Source organism: Hyaena hyaena, unplaced genomic scaffold, assembly GCF_003009895.1.
Source record: "Hyaena hyaena isolate Hyena2069 unplaced genomic scaffold, ASM300989v1 scaffold_78, whole genome shotgun sequence".
Classification (NCBI taxonomy): Eukaryota; Metazoa; Chordata; class Mammalia; order Carnivora; family Hyaenidae; genus Hyaena; species Hyaena hyaena.
Genome location: NW_024080710.1, coordinates 3,205,341 through 3,224,889, shown reverse-complemented (window position 1 = coordinate 3,224,889; position 19,549 = coordinate 3,205,341). Strand labels below are relative to the sequence as shown.

Below are 19,549 nucleotides of genomic sequence, written 5' to 3'. Positions count from 1 at the left end.
ATTAAAAGTAAAGGTTCAGCATTACGCTGACATTCTAGTGTGGTCTGTGGGGACACATGTCTTGGCTTCGGTAAGGTCATCCGCGTCTCCTGGGAGCTTCCCGCCTCCAGAGGCAGTGGCCGCCCTGCAGCTGGAGGCCCAGGACCACCCCACACTGCCTGGCTCGGGGCAGAGGCCACCACTGCTGGCCGCTCAGCACAGGCAGGAGACCCCTGTAACCAGACCTGCTGCCCTTCAGCCGCGCCACCTCGCTCATCCCCCCGGCTGTGTAAGGGGCCAAGGTTCAGTTTGGGGTTCCCTTGAGATCACTCCCATCTCCAACAGTCTCCAATGTTTTGGGTTATGATTTCCTCCTGCTATTTCATTGTATACTTGATCTCTTCTACTTCCCGTTTTTTCAGGAATTAGGAAATTTTTCTGATCTGCTTATGTTACCCTTTCTTGTTTTTCAATATTATTTTTGAATATTTTTATGGGTTTTTTTTTTTTCCCATCAAATTTGAGGAAGTATGATACCACCATTGCCTCATTCTGGATGCCACAGTGAAGGGTGTTTTAACCCCTGGGTAACACGGCGGGTGGGCACTGGAAAAAGAGTCTACACCCAGAGATATCAGATGCCATAGTGGAGATAAGAAATCTGTCAATGAACTCTAGAATTCTTGCTAATCTGGTGTCGTAATTATAGAAGTATTTAAACAGGAAATTTACACTTAAACATAATATTAAGGTTTTGTGAAATTGCTTTTGTTGACTGGGAAGCATACTATTTAAAAGAACCACAGTTGGTTGAGTGTTGGGCTCTGCGCTGAGCATGGAGTCTGCTTAAGATTCTCTCCCTCTTCGATTCTCTTTGACTCTCTCTCTCAAAAAAAAAAAATTTAAAAATACATAAGTAAATAAAAGAACCATTGTTTCTCCAATTCTCATCCCAGAAACTTCTGGAGCGATTCATCCATGCTGCTGGCAGAATTTACCAGTTAGCACTTGCATTTACAACCTTCCTGTTGAAGAGCACTGGGCCATGTGGGAGTTAGAGGACTTAGCCCCTTATGGAGATCAGTTCACCCTGTTTATTATGTGTAATACATTCCAAATGAAAATCTTAAATGGTAAAGACCACACTACCCTAACATTTCCATTTAGTACAGCTTGACCAACAGTAGCAGGATTGAACAGAAAGAAGACACAGTGAGGTCTTTCTAGCAGCAAGGGGGACCTGGTACTGGCTTTCCGATCTTTGGTCGGGAATGGCCCAGACACATCATGCCTTGGGTTGGGATTAGTCTTGGCAATAGTGCCGCACCGGGCAAGAGGCCCTGGTCAGAGGGAAGGGCAGGAAGGCCAGAGTCAACCCTGTGGTCAAGATAATAAAACACCAAGATACTTACTGAAAGCTATCAGCCTAGCCACCTCCTACTACCGATGGAGAAAGTTTGAGAGGAAGTGATGTACCCCAAGGTCAAGCTGTCAGAGGCAGAAGGGCCTGGCACACTTCTAACGTTAATGTTTTAGCACACTGCGCACACAGAGCTTAGTGGTAAATAAATCCTGAGGGACAACTGTTTGAAAACCAGGAGAAGGGCTGAGAACCTTGTCAACCCTGACCACCAACTCCTGTCCTTGCTCAGCACCCAATCCAATCCAATTTGTTTATGGAGAAGAGTGTGGAGGGGCACCTGGGTGGCTCAGTCAGTTAAGTGTCTGACTCCTGATTTCAGCTCAGGTCATGATCCCAGGGTCGTGGCATCAAGCCCCAGCATCAGGCTCTACGCTATAAGCATAGAGCCTGCTTAGAGCCCCTCTCCCCTGCTTGCACGCACTCTCTCTCTCTCTCTCTCTCTGAAATAAAAAAATAAATAAATTGGAAAACCCCTAATATTGAATACCTACTACCAAAATACAACCATTTCTTGACAATTCAATGACTGCTTTCTCAAGCCCGTTTGCTCCAGGGTCTGTAATGTTTTGAAAACCATATGTTGATACTGCAAGAATAGGGGCAATTCTGAGCTCTGCTGTCTCCTCCAAGATTCACATCACCGCCTACTGCAGGGTAGAACTGAAGTTGTGAAGACAAACATGGCCTGGAATAATGAAAGTCACATTTCCCCCAAAGAGTTTCCTTCCCTTCCATAGTTCTACCTACTTTACCAAAGCTCTGCTCTCCACAAGTAAACCAGGCAGAGAGGTGAAGGGCATTGCTTTATTCCAGAGCTGATCAGGACTGAGGAAGATATTGACAATCTTCCTTCACTTCCTCCCTCAGCCTCCTCCTGGGTGAGAGATGCTAATAAGAATCAGGGTGATCATGAGCCAGTGGAGGAAGTTAAAAAAAAAAAAAAAAAAAGTGAAGATTGTACACACTTTAGTTCATGTCTGGCATGCCTTGGCCTTGATCTTCTGGAAGCAAGGAGAAAAAGAAGTGAATTAAGGTTACAGATAAATTCAAGGAAGGACTGAAACTAAGATTATAATAATTTTGTTCCTTTGGTCACTCAGTGTTCCTTTGTCCCCATGTCTAATCAAGGCCAAACTGGTTGGTTTTCTCCTACTGGCCCGAAGTGGGTAGAGAGTGGTTTCCAACATTGTCCAAAACGTCACCTCCATTTTGAACCTACTCCTTCTGGGAAAGAATGGTTGTCTAGCGTACGGTTAGGGAGAAGTGGGAGAAAGACTTAAAGTTTCCAACCACGGGAGGAGCAACACACCAATGATGCTGTAGGACACGGGGTGTGGCAAAGAGCCAGCCAGGGTCCAAGCCACGTGGCCTCGGAGGCCGCGGCAAGCTAACACTCACACTTCTGGGGCCAGGCTCTGCCCAGAGAGAAGTATCCCGGTGCTTCCTGTCCATAAGAAATAGCGAAACCCAGTACATCTAGAGGGAGGCCGCGTACACCACACTGTCTTTGCAAAAGTTTTCCAGGAAGGATTGGACCAACTGGATGGTCTGTCTCCAGACCAACCCTGGCCAGGGCTCCAGGCCAAGGAGAGCTGGGCGAGCCTGCCACGTGTGGTCGGGGCTGTGTCCAGTGTTCAGGTCTTGAACATGAGAAACCCCCCAAACGCCGTGCCTGGCGGGTTCCTCGGTATTACCGATCCCTGGGTTAACTCGAACCACACTCTCTCGCCTTTTTGCAGCTCGGCCATAGCAAAGGTTGTTGCTGTGCTTCCGCCCTTCCGCTCTTCGGTAGAAGCGACAGGGGTCTGATGGCGACCTCCAAACACGAGCTGCCCCGTACCTGGCCCTGGGCCAAATTCAATGCTCACTGCAAACAGATAGACCCCACGCACGGGGGCTCGGAAGTAGCCATGTTCGGGGAAGTAGCTGCTGCCAATGTTGATGTAAGTAGTGTTGAACTTCACTGTCTGCAGGGTGGTCGTCCCTCCCGAAAGGCTGGCATAGAAGGCCACAGGGGAGCCTGGAATGCAGGAGGGAAAGTGCTCAGTGACTCAATCCTTCACTCCCTTGGATGAGAAAGTAAACCCTGAGACCTGCCTTTCTCACATTATTAACGGTAGGAATAAGTCACTATTTCTAGATACCCTATGTGTTCCCAACAGCAACCTCAGGGAGTGGGAGCCACTGACCAATACTCACCATGTCACTAACTGAGAGAAAGGAGAACACAAGTCTGTTGTCTCTACCGGTGTATGTTTTTAAAAAGCACTTCCTCCTCTGCTCCCTCTTCCTTCCAGCATCCTCAGAGGTAAGTACCCTTCTTTGAGGAAACTTTGAATCTTGAGTGCTTACCCGCTTGTCCAAAGCTACATGGCTTGCCAACGGCAAGCTGGGACAGGAACCCGGGTCTCTGCTCCCAGACTCCTGCCACCTACTGGGGATCTTGAGATAACACCCATCCTCGAGGTAATAATGCTAACGCTGGTGAGAGAATGAAAGATCACCGAAGGATCCTTCCTACTGGATGTTTGGCACAAGACCTTAGAGGAGAGCAGGTAGGACTGGACAAGAAAACTCTTCGAGCTGGCCATCTTAACGTTTTCCAGCCGTTGCACAGAACGCTGGGATTACAGATGGGGAGACGGGCCCAGAGAGGGCAGACCTGCTCCAGGTGACACAGGTCATAAATCACCACACTGGCAGATGCCCTTGGATCTCCTGATCTCTGGTGCTCTCTTTCCATTTAAAGAAGTATTTTAGCCAGCCACAGGAGGACCAGCAAGATGAAGAGAACACAGGCGTGAGGTCTGCCAGGCCACAGGTGGGCATGGAGCCAGAGGAAGCCTCTCTACGTAGGGAGTGAGTGTACAGTGAGGAAGGAGCCAACCCAGCTGCCCAGCCAAGACTCTCAGGCAGCAGAAGACAGGGCCAGGAGACAGGAAGGGTGAGTCCCACTGGGGTTCTGGCCATGACACTGGCCTTGGCACCCAATGAGGTGATGTTCCTCGTGTGCTCCCTCAACTCTCTGTGTATCTCTCTGTCTCTCAGATGAGACCAAACTCCCCATTTCCTAGGGGGTAAAACCAAAGCCTAAAGGAGGGGCAAGCAGGTGCCTGGGTGGCTCAGTCAGTTAAACGTCCGACTTCAGCTCAGGTCATGATCTCAGGGTCAGTGGGTTCGAGCTCTGCGTTGAACTCTGTGCTGACAGCCAGCTCAGAGCCTGGAGCCTGTTTTCGGATTCTGTGTCTCCCTCTCTCTCTGACCCTCCCCTGCTCACGCTGTCTCTGTCTCTCTCAGAAATAAATAAAACACTTAAAAAAAATTAAAGGAGGGGTAAGCTGCATAGAGGTTAGTGACTTAATCCCACCAACAGCCCCAGCTCTTTGACTCCCGGTCCAGCAAGAGTTTTGTGACTGTCAAATTTTTGCTCTTCTTTCGTTCTGGAAGATTTTTTGAGAATTGAGAAGTTTGAAACAGCTTTCCTGTCTGTGGAAGATGGTGTCACGTCTAAGGCCGGCTGCTGGCTCTGCAGTTCCCCCGGCATCCAGGAGGTGGGGCGCTCGCCCAGCCGAAGGAAGGCCGGCCCAGCGCGCCCTCTGCCGGTACTCGACTGTCTCCACATGTTGCGGCCAGCCCGCCTGCGGCCCAGAGTTCAACGTTAGGGGCAGACCCCACCGGCGCCTGGGCCCAAACCGGCCCCGCAGGAGGCTGTAGGGCTGTGCTTCAACGATTTGCTAGCTGGTAAACTGAGAGTAGGCTTCCCTGCTGGGCACAAATTCAAGTCCTATGGACCCTCCTACAAGACCGAGAAGGGGGAATTTTTATTTATAAGGAAAAAATTATTTTGAAATAACGAAATATTGCAGTGGTAAACTCGGATACCTAAACCATCAGGCTGCCGAGGCCTTCCTTGCACCTCGCACAACAGGAAAAATGATGGAAGTGTTAGTGCTGGCGGACAGAACCTCAGCCCTGAAAATACTGGCAAAACTGGTTTCTACTAAATGTTATACCTTGGGCTACGTATGTGGTGAACGAATCTGTTAGTCTTCATAACAACCCTTTAATGTAGGGAGTGATTCTCCCATTTTAAAGAGGGAGAAACTGAGGCAGGTAAGCAGTGCTAGAGACTGTCCACTGCCCCGGGGCACACAAAGGCCTCCAGGGCCGTGATGGAGAATGACAGGAACAGGGCAAGCTTGGGGTGGGATCCTCAGACTTCCCACACGCCACACTACACCACGTATAGAGAGCACAGATGGCAGCCTTGTACCCTGTCCTGTGTCCAGATGAGGACGTGGCCATAGCCCCAAGGCCAGCCTCTCTGGCAGGGGACAGTCACTTGAGGCACAGAATCTAGTGGTCTCCTTCCCAGGGCCACACTCAGGGAGGGGCCAGGAGGGCGGGCTGCACGTCACACCAGCCTCAGAGCCAGCTGCCCAGGCCCAGGGTCCCAGGGCCCTGCAGGGACCCATCGTCAAGGGCCTTTCACAGAAAAGCCAGCGTCCTAGAAACAGCTGGACGGGGTTTGGGGATCCCTGTGCCACTCACTAGCTGTACGAACAGGACACTTGCCCTGACCGAGCATCGGTTTCAGGCAAGGTGGCGGTGATGTCGCACTGCTGAGCTGTCATGACTCCATGCGGCAAAGCCCAAGGAAGGCCTGGCGCAGAGCAGCAAGATGAGCCAACTATGTTGGCAGGACAAGCTCCTTTCAGGGCCCAAGGCCTTCCCCTGTATTCTCCTCCTCCCAGTGCTGCCCATGGCAGGTGACACCAGTCCCTTGTCATGTATTTGTAGAACAGGGAGCTGGTTAAAGCCATGGGGGTGGGGGGGTGAGGAAGGATGGACGGGAAGAGCTGAGACGAGAGATTTGAGGCACCCGCTCCTCGCTCTAGGGGCAAAGGGGCAGACAGCCAGTGGCGTGTAGATGAGCCTCAAACGTTTACAGGGAGGGCCCCTGCCTGCTCACTGATGGTTGGTTCTGGTGACTTCTACCTGCTTACACTTCGGGGAGCTTAAGAGACCCCGGGCCCTGAATGAAAGGAGGATCAGGGCAAAGCTGGCCCTGAGCACCCCTGACGGATGCTTGCTCGGTTCTCTTTCATCCGGCTTCTCGAGGCAAAAGAGCTGCGAGCTGCCAGCTCTGTCCTCCCAGACTCACACATCCCCCCCCCCCCCAAGCCCCTCAGGAACTCACCTGCTTCCCAAAGCGCCAGCCCTTTGATACGCGCATCCGCCCCAGGCTCTGCTTCCTTCCTGTCCCTCCTCCGAGGATCTTCTAGATCTTTCTGGTGCTTCTTCCCTTTCTTGCTCAGCGTGGCCTGCAGCTTTCCCAGGTCCAGGCTGACGTTGACGGCCAAAAGCCCTTGGAAGTTTCCGAAGAGTCTGTGGAAGAGGCGCTGGTGCTGCTCCAAGTCGCGCTGGGTGGCGGACAGCGCCTCCTGCAGGCCCTCCAGGGAGCCGTTGCGGGACGAGGCCCCGGAGGCCTCGCAGCAGCGGCCCACCCGCTGGAGGTCGGCGTCCAGGCGCTCCAGCTCCTGCGCCAGCCCGGCCGGGACCCGCCCTCCGGCCACCCCCGCCGCCGCCTCCAGGGCCGCCACCCGGGCGGCCAGCGCGTCCCAGGCGAGCGCCTGCTCCTGCAGCCCGCTGGCGGCGTCCTGCAGGCCGGCGCGGATCTGCTCGTAGCGCAGCGGCAGCGGGTCGGGCGCCTCCTCGGACATCTCCTCCATCACCTCCTCCCCGAAAAGGGCGGCCAGCACGGCCTCGTGCCGCAGCGCGTCGTCCAGCAGGGCCTTGAAGTAGCCGTGCAGCTGGCCGAGCTCGCGCCGCGCCTCCCCGTGCGCCGCCCGCAGCGCGCTCGCCTCGCGGTCCAGCGCCCGCAGCTGGCTCCGCAGCCGCGCCGCGTCGGCCCGCGCGCGCTCGCCCTCCTCCCGCCGCTCGTCCACCGCGCGCCACAGCGCGGCCACGGCGCCGCTCAGGGCCTGCAGGGACGAGCCCTCGGGCTGCCGCCGCTCGTCCAGGCCCACCTGCGCCTCCTCCAGGGGCCGCGCGGCGTCCGCGTCGAAGTAGAGCTTCTGGCAGTTGCAGTCCTTGACGTACTTGATTAGGTCGGCGTTGGCGCCGTGCAGGTGCTGGATGGTGAGGTTGAGCTCCAGGAGCTGCCGCTCCATCTCCTCCTTATTCTCCTCCATGATCAGCGACTTCTCCATCAGGATCACCCGCAGCTCGCGCAGCGCCGTGTGGTTCACCTGCAGCTCCAGCAGCTGCCGCTCCACCTGGCTGATCTGATCGAAGGTCTCGTCGGATTCCGAGTACAGCTCCTTGATCTCCTCCACGTGCTGCGCCAGGGTGGCCCGCATGTCCGCCAGGGTGTCGCGCAACTCCTCCTCCCGGCGGCCGGCCGCCATGTGCAGCGCCGAGAGGTTCCTCTGCAGCTGGCCCAGCCTGGCCTGCAGGCTCTCGGGCTCGGGCCTGGCCGCCGCCCCCGCCGCCACGGGGACCAGGCTGCCGTTGGCGCCCACGGCCCCCTGGGCCTTGAGGAACCGCTTCAGCTTGGCGTCCACATCGGTGTGGACCTCGGAGAGGGACTGCTGCAGGGAGAGGCGCTGCGCGTGCATGCGGTCCTCCACTTCCTGCCGCAGCTGTCCCACTCTCTGGGCGTTGTCCTGCACCTTGGTCTCAAATTTGGCGCCGAGCTCCTGGAAGTCAGCCCTGGCCACGGTGCTCTCCCGGACCCCCCTGATGGCCCGCTGGTTGGCCTCCACGTCAAGAGAGAGGTTTCTGATGGCCTGGGAGAGGCTGTGCAGGCTTTGGTTGAAGCTCCTCCAAATGGGGCTGAAATGTTCTCGCAGGAAGGCGTCCATGTGGGGCAGTAGCACCTGCTCCGGGGATCTGCCGCGGAACTCTGCAACGGAGACTCGGTTTCATGCAAGCCCTGCCAGGAGCACTCACCCCTCCCCAGGCGGGGCGGAGGGGGCTCCTCGGAGATTTAGGCCTTCCTGCCCCGCCTTCCTCTCCTTCCCTCCCTCGCCTCTCCGCCTCTCCTCGGATTCAAACAAGCTGTTCCTCACCCCCTGGAGCCTGCCACTCACCAGGCTCCGTCTGATTTGCCTCCATGGTCGCAGCTGTGAGGTTGCTTTCCAGGGCCTTCCTCAGGCCTGGGAGGCTGTCTGCCACCTGGTGAATATCATTCTGGAGGTCTTCCTGCAGCACCATGGTGTTGCCGGTCTCCACATCTGGGTGGCCTGAAGACACACAAGGGATAACTGTCGAGGTCTCATGCCCCAGGTCGGGGCAGATCGTGAGGTGCGGGGAAGGAAATTTCCAGCTTCAGCTAGAAATATCAGGAAGATGTGTGCTGATGTCCTGTGAACAGGAGCTCAGAAGCCTTTAGCTCCAGAAGGGGACATGCATGGCGCCTGAGCCCTCGCCCTCACTGGCACACCCCGCCCCCTAGACGTGCCTGGTCAATCACGCACACTTTCATCCTCAGCTGTGTGGACATAGCCACTCACCGCCATTCTAGGCAGCTCTTGTCTAAAGGTAGGAGTTCACCGCATGATGAAATTTATTCGCCACCCCGGCCATGGTCCAGCCTCGATAGGTCTCACAATTGGCACCTCTTGGTGGTTCTGCGCTGACTAGACACACCAAGGCTGGCGTGACTTCCTGGCCCTGGTTAAGAGGCATGTGGGGAAGCTTCTTCCAGACCGTGGGATCTTGTCCCATTCAAGGGGCAACGAAGGTGCCGGAGGAAGCTATCCTTTCGGGAAAATGCAGTCAAGGAAAAGGGTGTGTGTGCTTAGCCAACAGGCAGTGACCGGGGACCCTGGACGCTGGCCTCCTTGGTGTGGGCCGTAGGGTGATACAGGTACTCCTGGGCCCAGAGTTTTCCTGAAGTGTTCTGGGCACGTGGATCCTGCCTGCCCGCCTGCCCCTCCTGCACCCTCTAGGAAAGCAGCATACCGGTTTCAAAGCCGGCTGGCCCTTCCCAAGACTCCTGGAAGCCATCACTTGGATCTTCAGGCTCAAGGATTGCCGTGGGATCTGCAGAGAGGAGGCAACAGATATCGACCCCACACGTCAGAGGAGCTGCCTGACCCCTGGGGCAGAGGCGGAAGGAGGGGAGGCACAGGGAGCCCTACCGTGGTGCTGGCAGTCAGGGCCCGAAAAGCCTGGGCAGCACCTCCAGGCCACAGAGGCCAGAACCTTCTGCTTGACCTTGTACACCGGCTTGTGTATCATGCGGTACCTGGGGAAAGAAGGCCGGCTCAGTGACTCCAGGGTGACCCAGCGCAGGACTTGGATGGATGGCCCACCTTGCCCCATCCTGCCCTCACTCACATGACTTTGACTTTCTGGCAGCCCGGAGTCTCCTGTGGACATGGCTGCTGCGAGTGGACGAGGAATTTCTCCATTTTGCAAGCAGCTACATAGGTGACCAGCCTAGACTTCTGGTAAGGGCACCAGTTACTGGAAAAACAAGCCAGAGGAGAGAGCTGCTGACACACCCGGCTCTCACATGACCCCTCCTAGATGCCAACAGCGGTGCTGTGCTGGTGCCCCACCCCTGCCTCCCCGCTGCGCCCAATGCCGGGATTCTAGAATCCATTAGCCCGAGAAGGGGAGAAGGGAACACTCTGCATTCTTCATCCCTCGCCTCCACAGATCCTGCCTGCTAGGGCACTTGCTCAGCTGCTTCCAGGGGCCAGCACAGAGAGGCTGACGAGCACCCCCAAAGTCACACAAAGCCAGCGAGGTCTCTCACTGTTTCTCTTGGTGCCAGGGAAGCAGCATAGCGCTGCTGGGGCTGGAGAGTCCTGGGTTCAAGTCCTTCACACTCTTTGAGTGAGGCACTTGGGGACTTTCCACTTCCCCACTTATCGGATGGAGCTTATAACACCCTTCTCCAAGCGGGTGGCTGGGTCACCTATGTAGCTAGGTGCTTTGAAGCGGGCTCCTGGCAGGTGCTCCGGGAACACTGTTGCCCTGCCCCGTCACCACCCACATCTTTCTTCACCACAGCCCAGGCTGTAGGGAGGCCTCCTGCTCCCTGGCCAGTCCCCATTATGGCCATTATGGAAATAGACTTTCAAACAAATGTGGGAGAAGGCAGCTGAGCTGCGCAGTCCCTTCTCTGGGGAAGGTCCTACAGGGTGGTTTGGGGGTCACATTCAGCTTCCTGAACACCTGAGAGGTAGCCTCGCCATCTACGCCTATACCCTTATGTGTTGTTGCAAGTCCCAGGAGCAGGGGGTACTCGTGGCTGACACACCCAGCTCACTGACCCGGTGGCAGGCTTGATGCCAGTAGAATAGGTCAGAGGGTCCTTCCCTTGGCAGTCAGCTCCCAGGACTGAGCTCTCCAGAGCTGCAAGTGGCAGTGACCTCCAGGGTTCAGTTCAGCTCAGCACCTCTTGGGTACTGGGTGCTGGGCCCAAGCTGAACAGCACTCAGCGCCAATATGGCGGAGCAGACCTTCCCTCCAGGGGCCCAAGGAAGAGCAGGCAATCTCAGATGGTGTGGAAGATACCAGGACCTGGGGAGACTTTCAGAAGGAGGTGATAACTTGGCACAAGTGACAGAGGTGTGTGGCCCACTGAGATGCAGAGGGTTGGGGCAGGGAAGGGGGTGCTGAGGTAAGGAGAAGCCAGACCGTGGAGGCCTTGAGCTCCCACTGAAGAGCGGGACTGTGTCCTGAAGGCACAGAAAGTTGCGGAGGGAGTTGAGCAGGAAAGTAACATGAAAGAGCCATCTTGGTTTCTGGGTACAGAAAGGCCAGGAAGAGGCAAGTTATGGTGGCTGTATCAGGGATCTAGGTGGGAGATGCTGGCACATTCCATGGGTGATGGCAGTGCATATGGAGAGAAGTGGCCACACTTGTCAGATATTAGGAGGCGGTGTTCCAGGGCCTTGGGGATGGAGTGGCAGTCAGGTTAGGACGTTATTCTCTGGACCTGGTCTCTGTCCTGGGGCCACCAGGCACCACCGCACCAGGATCCTGCTGGGGAGGGTAGCCCATATCTGTTTTGGGGGCTGCGCTCCCCAGCCTGATTTCCTACTTGGCCTCCCAAAGCCTGGCAGCCAGCTTTTACTCTCTTGACAGCAAACTGAAAAAGCCTGTCAGAAAAATGACCCCACTCAGGGGGAAAGACCTAAAAGCAAGGATATCAGGAGGTCCCCCAGTGAAATAGACCAGCAGAGCACATTATGACAATAGAGGTCAGAAAGACCCATCCACATGCCCAGCTTCCAATGGGCTTCTCTGTCTATTCTCAAGTGGGCAGATGTCCAAGATGACTCCTGAGAAAAATCTCTAGTATGAAAGTGGGAAGTCAAAAACAAACAATTGGGAAAAAATCAACTTGGAGAAAAGAACACTATGCAGAGAAGTCCCCCAAATTTGTATTAACAGCCCCAGATCTGTAAGAGAAGTTACTACATCCAAGAAACAAGAACAAGAAGCTATTTAAAAAATGGAAGAACATCCAGGGGTGCCTGGGTGGCTCAGTCGGTTGAGCGTCTGACTTTGCCTCAGGTCATGAGCTTGCGGTTTGTGGGTTCGAGCCCCATGTCAGGCTCTGTGCTGACAGTTCAGAGCCTGGAGCCTGCTTCGGCTTCTGTCTGTCTGTCTGTCTGTCTCTCTCTCTCTCTCTCTCTCTCGCCCCCTCCCCCATTGGCACTCTCTCTCTCTCTCTCTCTCTCTATCAAAAATAAATATTTAAAAAAATTGTTAATGGAAGAACATACAGAGACTGAGAAGGACCCTTGGAAATTAAAAATATAACAGTAGAAATGCAAAAGAAATGTAATACAAATGTTAGAGGGTAAAGTTAAAAAATTTCCCCCCAAAGAAGAGCAAAGGGCGAAAGAGAAAACAGTGAGAGGAAAGTTCAGAAAAACAGAAGACTAGTGTTGGAAATCTGTGGCAAATAAGCTAGGAATTCCTTGAGTTTGTACCGATGGGTTAACAAGGCAGAAAGAAATAGAAAGCTCCAGGGTGAACACATCCAAGATTAGGTAAACAAGATTAGGTAATCAGGGCAAAGCACCCCCGGTATAGAACAAAGGAACAGGAATAGGAAACCTCAGGATGAAAGCATCCAATAATAGTAAATAAGGTTCCGTATTCAGGGTGGAAACACCCCCCAACTTAGTACAATAGCAGAAAGCTGCTTTCACAGGAAGGACCAAAATAGGTAAACAGGTAAACAAGGCTTTAGCTGCAGCCGGTGAAGTTGCCCAGAGCTAATCAGCAAAAGAATGGTGCCTGGCTGACCCTGAGGTAGTATGCTCTGTGTCCGTCCCCTAAACAAGCTAAGATAAACAGACATGATGCCTCAGGCCCCCATAAACAAGCATCTGTTTTGTATAGACCCAAAGCCCTCACACTGCGTGTCTTCAAAACCCCTTTTCCCTCACGCCCATCACGGTTTCATTGGTTTCATTGTCTCTTTGTGCACGTCCATCACACTTGTAAGCCTTCTGATCCTAATAACAACGCAGCAAGGACCTTTCCTCAGGGCTCTTGTCTCCTTCCAGACATTAGCCTCTCTCACATTTTAATCCTGCATCTGCTCTCTTGCTGGACAAGAGAGAACTCCAGACCCAGAGTCTACGACAGAAATCCAACATCTGAGTAACAGGAGTTCCAGAAAGAGAACAGAAGAAGGAAATCGTTTATGAAAAAACCCAAGTATTACAGAAGTAAAGAACTCGAATTTTTTGATGCAAAGGGCCCACTATTACCCAACTATGTGATGAAAATAAACTCACATCATCATGAAATTTTAGAACTCTGGGAACAAAAATAATTTTATATGTTCTAGAGAGAAAAATCAACACACACACACACACACCAGCAATTAGAATGGCCTTGAGCCTTTCAACAGCAATACTGGAAACTAGAACACAGTGGAGAGCTTCAAAACATGGAGGGAAGGGGCGCCTGGGTGGCTCAGTCAGTTAAGCATCCGACTTTGGCCCAGGTCATGATCCCACTTCGTGGGTTCGAGCCCCGCGTCGGGCTCTGTGCTGACAGCTTGGAGCCTTGAGCCTGCTTCAGATTCTGTGTCTCCCTCTCTCTGCCCCTTCTCCTGCTTGCACCCTGTCTCTCTGTCTCCCAAAAATAAATAAACATGAAAAACAATTTTAAAAAAAACATTTCAAAATATGGAGGAAAAATTATTTCCAATTTAGAATCCGATGCCCAGTCTAACTATATCAATCAAAGCAAAGAGAACAAGAATAATGACATTTTCAACACACTAGGTTTCAAAGCATTGCCCCCTCCCCGAGGACCCCTCACCAGGAAGCTACCGGAGCAGTGGTTTGCAATCTTGCCATCAAATCTTCACACCAAAACCATTGTGTGGCACTTTCAAAAGAAGAGCCTCTAGGCTCTACTCCAGGTCAGTGAAGCAAGACTCTCTGGGACTGAGGCCTGGGCCTCAACATTTTAAAGCTCTCTGGGGCATTCTAAGTCACAGCCCAGGACAGGGTACCACTGTGCCCGAAGTGCCTCACCGACACAAGCCAGGGTACCAAGAAAGAGGAAGGCAGTGCATCAGGAGACAGGCCTTCCACGAGAGCACTGAGGGGAAGGGAGTCCCCAGGAAGGTGGTATAGGCGAGCCCAGGTCAATGATGGGCAGTCATCACTCAAAATGGCAATATGGGCGGATGATGGATAGGCATCTGTGTGTGTGCACGTGCGCATGCGCACACGCGCACGTGCGCATATATGCACACAGGTGTGCTCTTGCACACCTATGCATGCATGTTGGGGTGGGGGTATGGAGTGGGAATGAGAGCTGAGTCACTGATAATGCTACTTCCCTAAAAAGCAGCACTATAAACATGTAAGTTAGAGACACAGAGACAAACACCAAAGGAATCATCTAAATAGTTGAAACTAGTTGGCCTGTGGAGACCAGTGAGGGAGGGCAGGGGTTTCTGATCATCTCAACAAGCTTTCTAGAAGGTTTGATTCTAACCCAGAGGGTCACACAGGTTTTCTGCAGAGGGACAGATAGTAGATATTTCACACGAGACTGACTGCAGAATCCGTAGCGTCCAGTGCAAAATAAAAATACGGGACAGAGATTACACCAAGTGTGGGGCCCTTCTGTGGGTGCGCCCTCTGGGACTGCTCAGGTCACATGCCTCTGGAGCTGGCCCTGATTGTAAGCAAAGAATGTTCACTCAACTTGAGGCGGGGAGATAGAGAGACCACGAAATTGATGGGCCCAGAGTTCAGGGACCGCGCGGGTGAGACGGCCACCTTCACAGACCGGTCCGGGGCCAGACACTCCAGTCCCCACCTCACCTCCATGCTGGGCTCCCTGGGAATTCTGCAGCTTGGGCTCAGGCCTGGGGAAAAGTGTTTCTCTGAATCAATGGTTCTCAGCAGGGGGTGAAGTGGCTTCGCCCCCAGGTGTATTTGTCAACTTTCGGAGACCTTTATGGTCTTCACCACTGGGAGGGGGGAGGAGCGACTGGCATCTAGTGGGTGGAGACCGAGGATGCGGCTAAACACCCTGCCATGTACGCAGCACAGCCCCGCACCCCCACAACCAAGAATTAGCATGTCCCAAATGCCAGTAGTGCCGAGGGTGAGAAACGCCCACTCACAACAAAGTTCCATTCGTTGCTCCGAACTGCTGCCGAGGGTCCAGAAGGCCTGTGCCCCGGCACGCTGGGTCCAGTCCAGCCTGCCAGGGAGTGACTGGGACTTTCCACCTCGAACTCCTGGAACCGGAAGCGGTGCCGCCCACCCTTCCTGCCCAGGAACTTTCTCTCCTGACCTGCCCAAACCTCAGGCTCCAGCTATTCTCCCTGCCCACGCTCCCCCTCCCTTGGCAGCCCAACCCCCTTGGCACAGTACAGGCCCCTGGCCCAGAAGCCCTGGGAACATTCCTGACCTTTGCTTTGGTTTCCTCTAGCTCCTGGCAGCTTCACGCTGGCCCTCTGAGCCCGAGCCCCCAGCTCAGTTCGCTGAGGCACCCATTGTTCTCGCTGCCTCCTGGTCTCGGGCCTGGGCGCTCCTTGCACCCTCATCTCCTGGGGCCAGCTGGGCTTGGGCCACCCTGGGCCTCTGACATGGCCCCCCCGCTGACCCCTTGCCCTAGTCAGAAGAATGTCCACTGATCCCTTGGGAGCTTTTAATGGGAGCTGGGAAGCCTGGACCCTCCTCCCCTCCCCCTTTCTTGACTCAGGGTGACTTTGAGCAATGCCCTTCCCCCCACTCCTGGAAATGTGGAGAAGATTCCCACTTCCGTTGCCTCCCTGGGGGCAAAGGGAGGGGCTATGTGGAAGGCAGAGTGAGCCTCTAGCAGGGAAAGGGCTGTTAGCTGGAGCTTTCTGAATTATGCATGTACTGTTGCCACTGTCCCCTGGGACACTTAAATGCCAGTAAAACCCACCTCTGACTGCCCCTTAAGTCCTTAAGGCTTTCTGGGGAAGGAGGGTGTGTTCTCGGCATCCTTACTTTCTGAGACCTTGAATGCGGCTTTGAATATGACCGACCACTCTGGGGGAGAATTTTGCAGGGCTTTGTCTTGGAAAGGGGCTTTGACAGAGGAGACTGAGGCCACTCAGTGTCCAGCATGGGAGCTCCCTGAGTGTACCCTAGGCCCTGTGCTCTGACAACAAGATCAGGCGTAGGAGGCACAGCCATGGCAGTGACTGGTGGCCTGGGTTCCACCCTGCTCCTGTGTGACCTCCAGCCCTATGCTTGACTCCTCTGGGCTACAAGCTCTCAACTGCAAAAAACCACAAATGCTACCCACTTGTGCGTGGGTCAAGAGAAGCTGATGCTGGTAGCCAGGGCCAGTGGGGCTGCTGGGAGCAGCCTCTCCCACATTACCACCATCTCAGGGGACACAGGACAGACAGAGGATACCTGGAATTTGCAGCCCAGTGGATGTGGACCCCTGCTCTGACCTGTCACTTGGTTGTGTAGCCCTGGGTGGCATCCCCATTCTCTGAGCCTCATGGCATGTAAGGCGGAGAGTGCAGAGCTGTCGTGACAATGTAGAGATGGGGCACCTTGCCCGGGGCTCAGCCTGGTCCTCAGCGCAGGCTCAGTCCTGCAGGGGGAGCAAGAGCTGGCTCTGAGAAGCCTGCGTCCTAAGCTGCTGCTCAGTCCCACTCCCACCCAAACTGGGGAGCATCCAAAGAGCCTTCTTCCCACGGAGTCCAAATACACAGATGGCTGGGGGACCGAGGGAGGGAGGGAACACTCAACCATGTCCTGCCTCCACTCTGGGACCTGGCATCCGGCACCCAACTGTTCTGTCCAAACTTCTCTTTGCAAAGGGTCTAATCTGTGCCCATATCAAAGGCCTAGGAGAGCCCTGGAGCTCCAGAAACGGGTGTGGGGGCAAAGGCAGGGCAGGAAGCACCTCCAGAAACAGGTGCGGGGGCGCCCAGGGTCCAGCAGTCTTGTCGATGATGGTGCAAGCGCCCCGCCTCCCCTCCCCCTGCTGCAGGAGGGAGGCTGGAGCAGCATTTCCGCCTGTCCCTTCACAGAGCACGGGAAGCAATCAGCCCGAGGAAGCTGAGCAGCATTTCCTTCCTTTCACACTAGCCCCTCTGGAGGCCTTGACAACCTGGGCCGGGCCCGTGGGGACCGCCGCTTCTGGGTGGTGGGGGGAAGGAGACCCAGCACACCTGCTGGGACCACCCCCCCGGATTCCCCTGGGACCTGGGCATTCCTGGGCTGGGGCTCCCTTTACATACATCCGAACGTGCTGGACACACACTGGGACCACCCAGAATGGAGGAACGCAGCCCATGAGCCTCTCCCCACAGTCAACAGGGTAGGGAGAAAGAAGGGTGTCTCCTACCTCCTTCTGATCCACCTGGGACCCTGAGCCTCCCTTTTATCAAAAGGAAGCAGGCTGCCCGACGAAAGGAGCTTTGGGGAAAGGAGACTTGGTTCTTTGACCTGAAATCAGAGCTGGGTGGCTGGAGCCCCTCACCAAGAATCGCCTGCTCCACCCAGCCCTGAGCCGACCTGGTCGCAGGGCAGAGTTGGGGCCCCTCCTCCCCACTTGGCCAGCCCCTCCCTCACTGAGAGTCAGTGTGCACTTGCTTATTACTCTTTCCTCTCCAAGGCCAAATCCACTTTCAGGAAAGTGTCCAACAAACACGTTCACCTTGAAGTGTCAGAGCTTATAGGACACTGTCTCAGGCAGATTCATTCCATAAGCTAATGTGATAGTGAATCTCAGGGAGCCAAATGGAAGACTCTGGGTGGGTGTAAATTGACCCATTTCACCCTCCAAATCCATATAAATACCCTCACTAAGTCTGCTGTGTGTGTGTGTGTGTGTGTGTGTGTGGGTGTGTGTGTATGGTCGAGGGTGTGGTGGGCATGTTAAATGCATCTGAGAGTTGGGGCTGCCCCTGAGTGCTCAGGAACCAGAACATGAGCTCTGAAGTCAGACTTAGATCCTGGTTCTAGATCCTCTTAGCTGTACAGTCATGGGTCAGGTGTTTAGTCTTTCTGAGCCATGGGTTCCTCTCTGTAAGCCAGGCTGTTAGGAGGATTAACTGAGTTAACACCTGCACAGTGCCTGGCCCCAGGGTGGACCCACAAAGACACCTGCTGCCCTGACTGGAGCACCCCGGGGAGGAGCCCACAGGTCCGGCACCTTATCAGCAGGGGCACCTGAGTCTGGATAAATAACAGACTGGAAGATGGTGTCCTGGTTCAGTCACAAGACCATTCCACCCATTTCCAGGAGGGCACTGAAGCAGAACTCAGTGGATGCCCTGGCTTCCTCTTTGTTCTGGAAATTGGGCAGAGTACCCTGTCTGCTTACTGCTTGTCTCTCAGGGCTAGGCTGAGGACCCACATCAGTCCTCCTGGGCACTTGAATAAAAATTCAGTCCCTAGGAGCATCTGTCTTCTATCACTTATGCCAGGCCAGCCTCACTTAGGCTCACCTGTCAGTTGACTTCAAAGAAGGGGAGCCACTGCCAGACCAGCTGGAAACTTCTGGAACTACTGCCCCTCATCACCCCATGCTAAGTGGTTGATGGCAAGAAATGCGCTTGCCCAACCTCCAGGTTGCTCCTTGTCGTGGGCCAGGTGAAGAACTTCCTGTGGTCCTTAGCCTGGGCCCTGGGGTGCCCAGCCTGGGCTTGGAGGGGTGGCGGCCTCCTGAAGCAAGCCTGGCACCGGGCACCTCATTCAGCCTCACAGCTGGCCCCAGCAGGTGCATAATATTAGGTCATTTCACAGATGGATAACTGAGGTCCCAGGAGACCCTGTTCTGGCTGAGCTGGGACTCAGATCCTTTACAACGACCTCCCCCAAGGTCGAGGTCCTCCTTACCGTCTGATGGGGTCCCTGCCGATGTCCTCAGTCTCTGCCCTCCAGCCCGCAGGCTGCCTTGGACCATGTGGATCAGAGAACCTGTTACCTGAAGCCTGGGCGCAGGCCCCCAGCAGCCCCCAGCCTAGGGGCCCCCCGAGACCGAGCAGCAGTGTCAGGATCATCTTGGCCATGAGACAAGCTCAGCCGCAGCAAATGACTCCACACACTGCCAGTGATGTTGACGTCGTCTTCAAGTTAAGCCTCAGAAGGAAAAGAAAGCAGAGGGACAACAAAGAGAGGAAGTGGCCTGGGCCGGCCCACCCGGTGAGCCTCGTCCGGCCCCCCCCCCCCCCCAGCTACCTCCGCCGTCCCCTGCAGAGGCAGCCAACAACGCAGACCAGTTCCTGTGCCTTTCTAAGAGGACTCAGGTCAGGGACACTGGAGGTGTGGAACACACAGGGGGTGGTCCCACCACACAGGTCCCCATAGGAGTCAGGAGAAGAACGCAAGCATCGAGGTGGGTCTGCAGGAAGTGGTCGGCTCGGTCTCAGGGAACCTGCTGTCCATCCATGCTGGTGGCCAGGAAGTGAGGGGTCCTTGGTGCCTACTCAGCGCCTTTCGCCACTGGGCTGTGGGAGCCAGCAGGTGGGCGGACACTCAGAGAGAGACAGCTGTCCTAGGGTCACACAGTGCTAGCCAGAGGCCAGGGCTCTGGGAGGCCCTTTGTGTGCTCCTCTGCCCCAGTTCCCCCACTGGCCCTGATGGAGCCCTGGGACGTGGGGGCATCCACGGTGCTTGTAAGTCGTCAGGCAGGCTGAGC

At 54.9% G+C, this 19,549-nt stretch overlaps 1 protein-coding gene across 5 annotated transcripts; it reads right to left on the bottom strand.

Moving 5' to 3' along the window:
• Nucleotides 1–2,187: 2,187 nt before the first annotated feature.
• On the bottom strand, nucleotides 2,188–19,502 carry MMRN2 (multimerin 2). Of its 5 annotated transcripts, XM_039233754.1 has the most exons (8): nucleotides 19,090–19,502; nucleotides 18,748–18,990; nucleotides 9,749–9,877; nucleotides 9,550–9,656; nucleotides 9,371–9,451; nucleotides 8,497–8,649; nucleotides 6,603–8,309; nucleotides 2,188–3,422 (listed from the first exon to the last, which is right to left on the bottom strand). In XM_039233754.1, the coding sequence occupies exons 2-8, from the start codon at nucleotides 18,918–18,920 to the stop codon at nucleotides 3,037–3,039; spliced, it is 2,736 nt and encodes a 911-aa protein (XP_039089685.1). In that variant the 5' UTR covers nucleotides 18,921–18,990; nucleotides 19,090–19,502; the 3' UTR covers nucleotides 2,188–3,036. The 5 variants fall into 5 exon arrangements, with proteins under 5 accessions (XP_039089685.1, XP_039089686.1, XP_039089687.1 ...); XM_039233755.1 differs by lacking the exon at nucleotides 19,090–19,502 and having other exon boundaries at nucleotides 18,748–19,034; XM_039233756.1 differs by lacking the exons at nucleotides 18,748–18,990; nucleotides 19,090–19,502 and adding an exon at nucleotides 16,347–16,536.
• Nucleotides 19,503–19,549: the final 47 nt, after the last annotated feature.

Coding starts and splice junctions, on each gene's coding strand:
- MMRN2 (XM_039233754.1), bottom strand. CDS start 18,920: ATGGCCAAGATGATCCTGACACTGCTGCTCGGTCTCGGGGGGCCCCTA. Junction 9,657..9,748: donor TGCCAGAAAGTCAAAGTCAT/GTGAGTGAGGGC, acceptor TTCTTTCCCCAG/GTACCGCATGATACACAAGC. Junction 8,650..9,370: donor GCCAGCCGGCTTTGAAACCG/GTATGCTGCTTT, acceptor GTGTGTCTTCAG/GCCACCCAGATGTGGAGACC.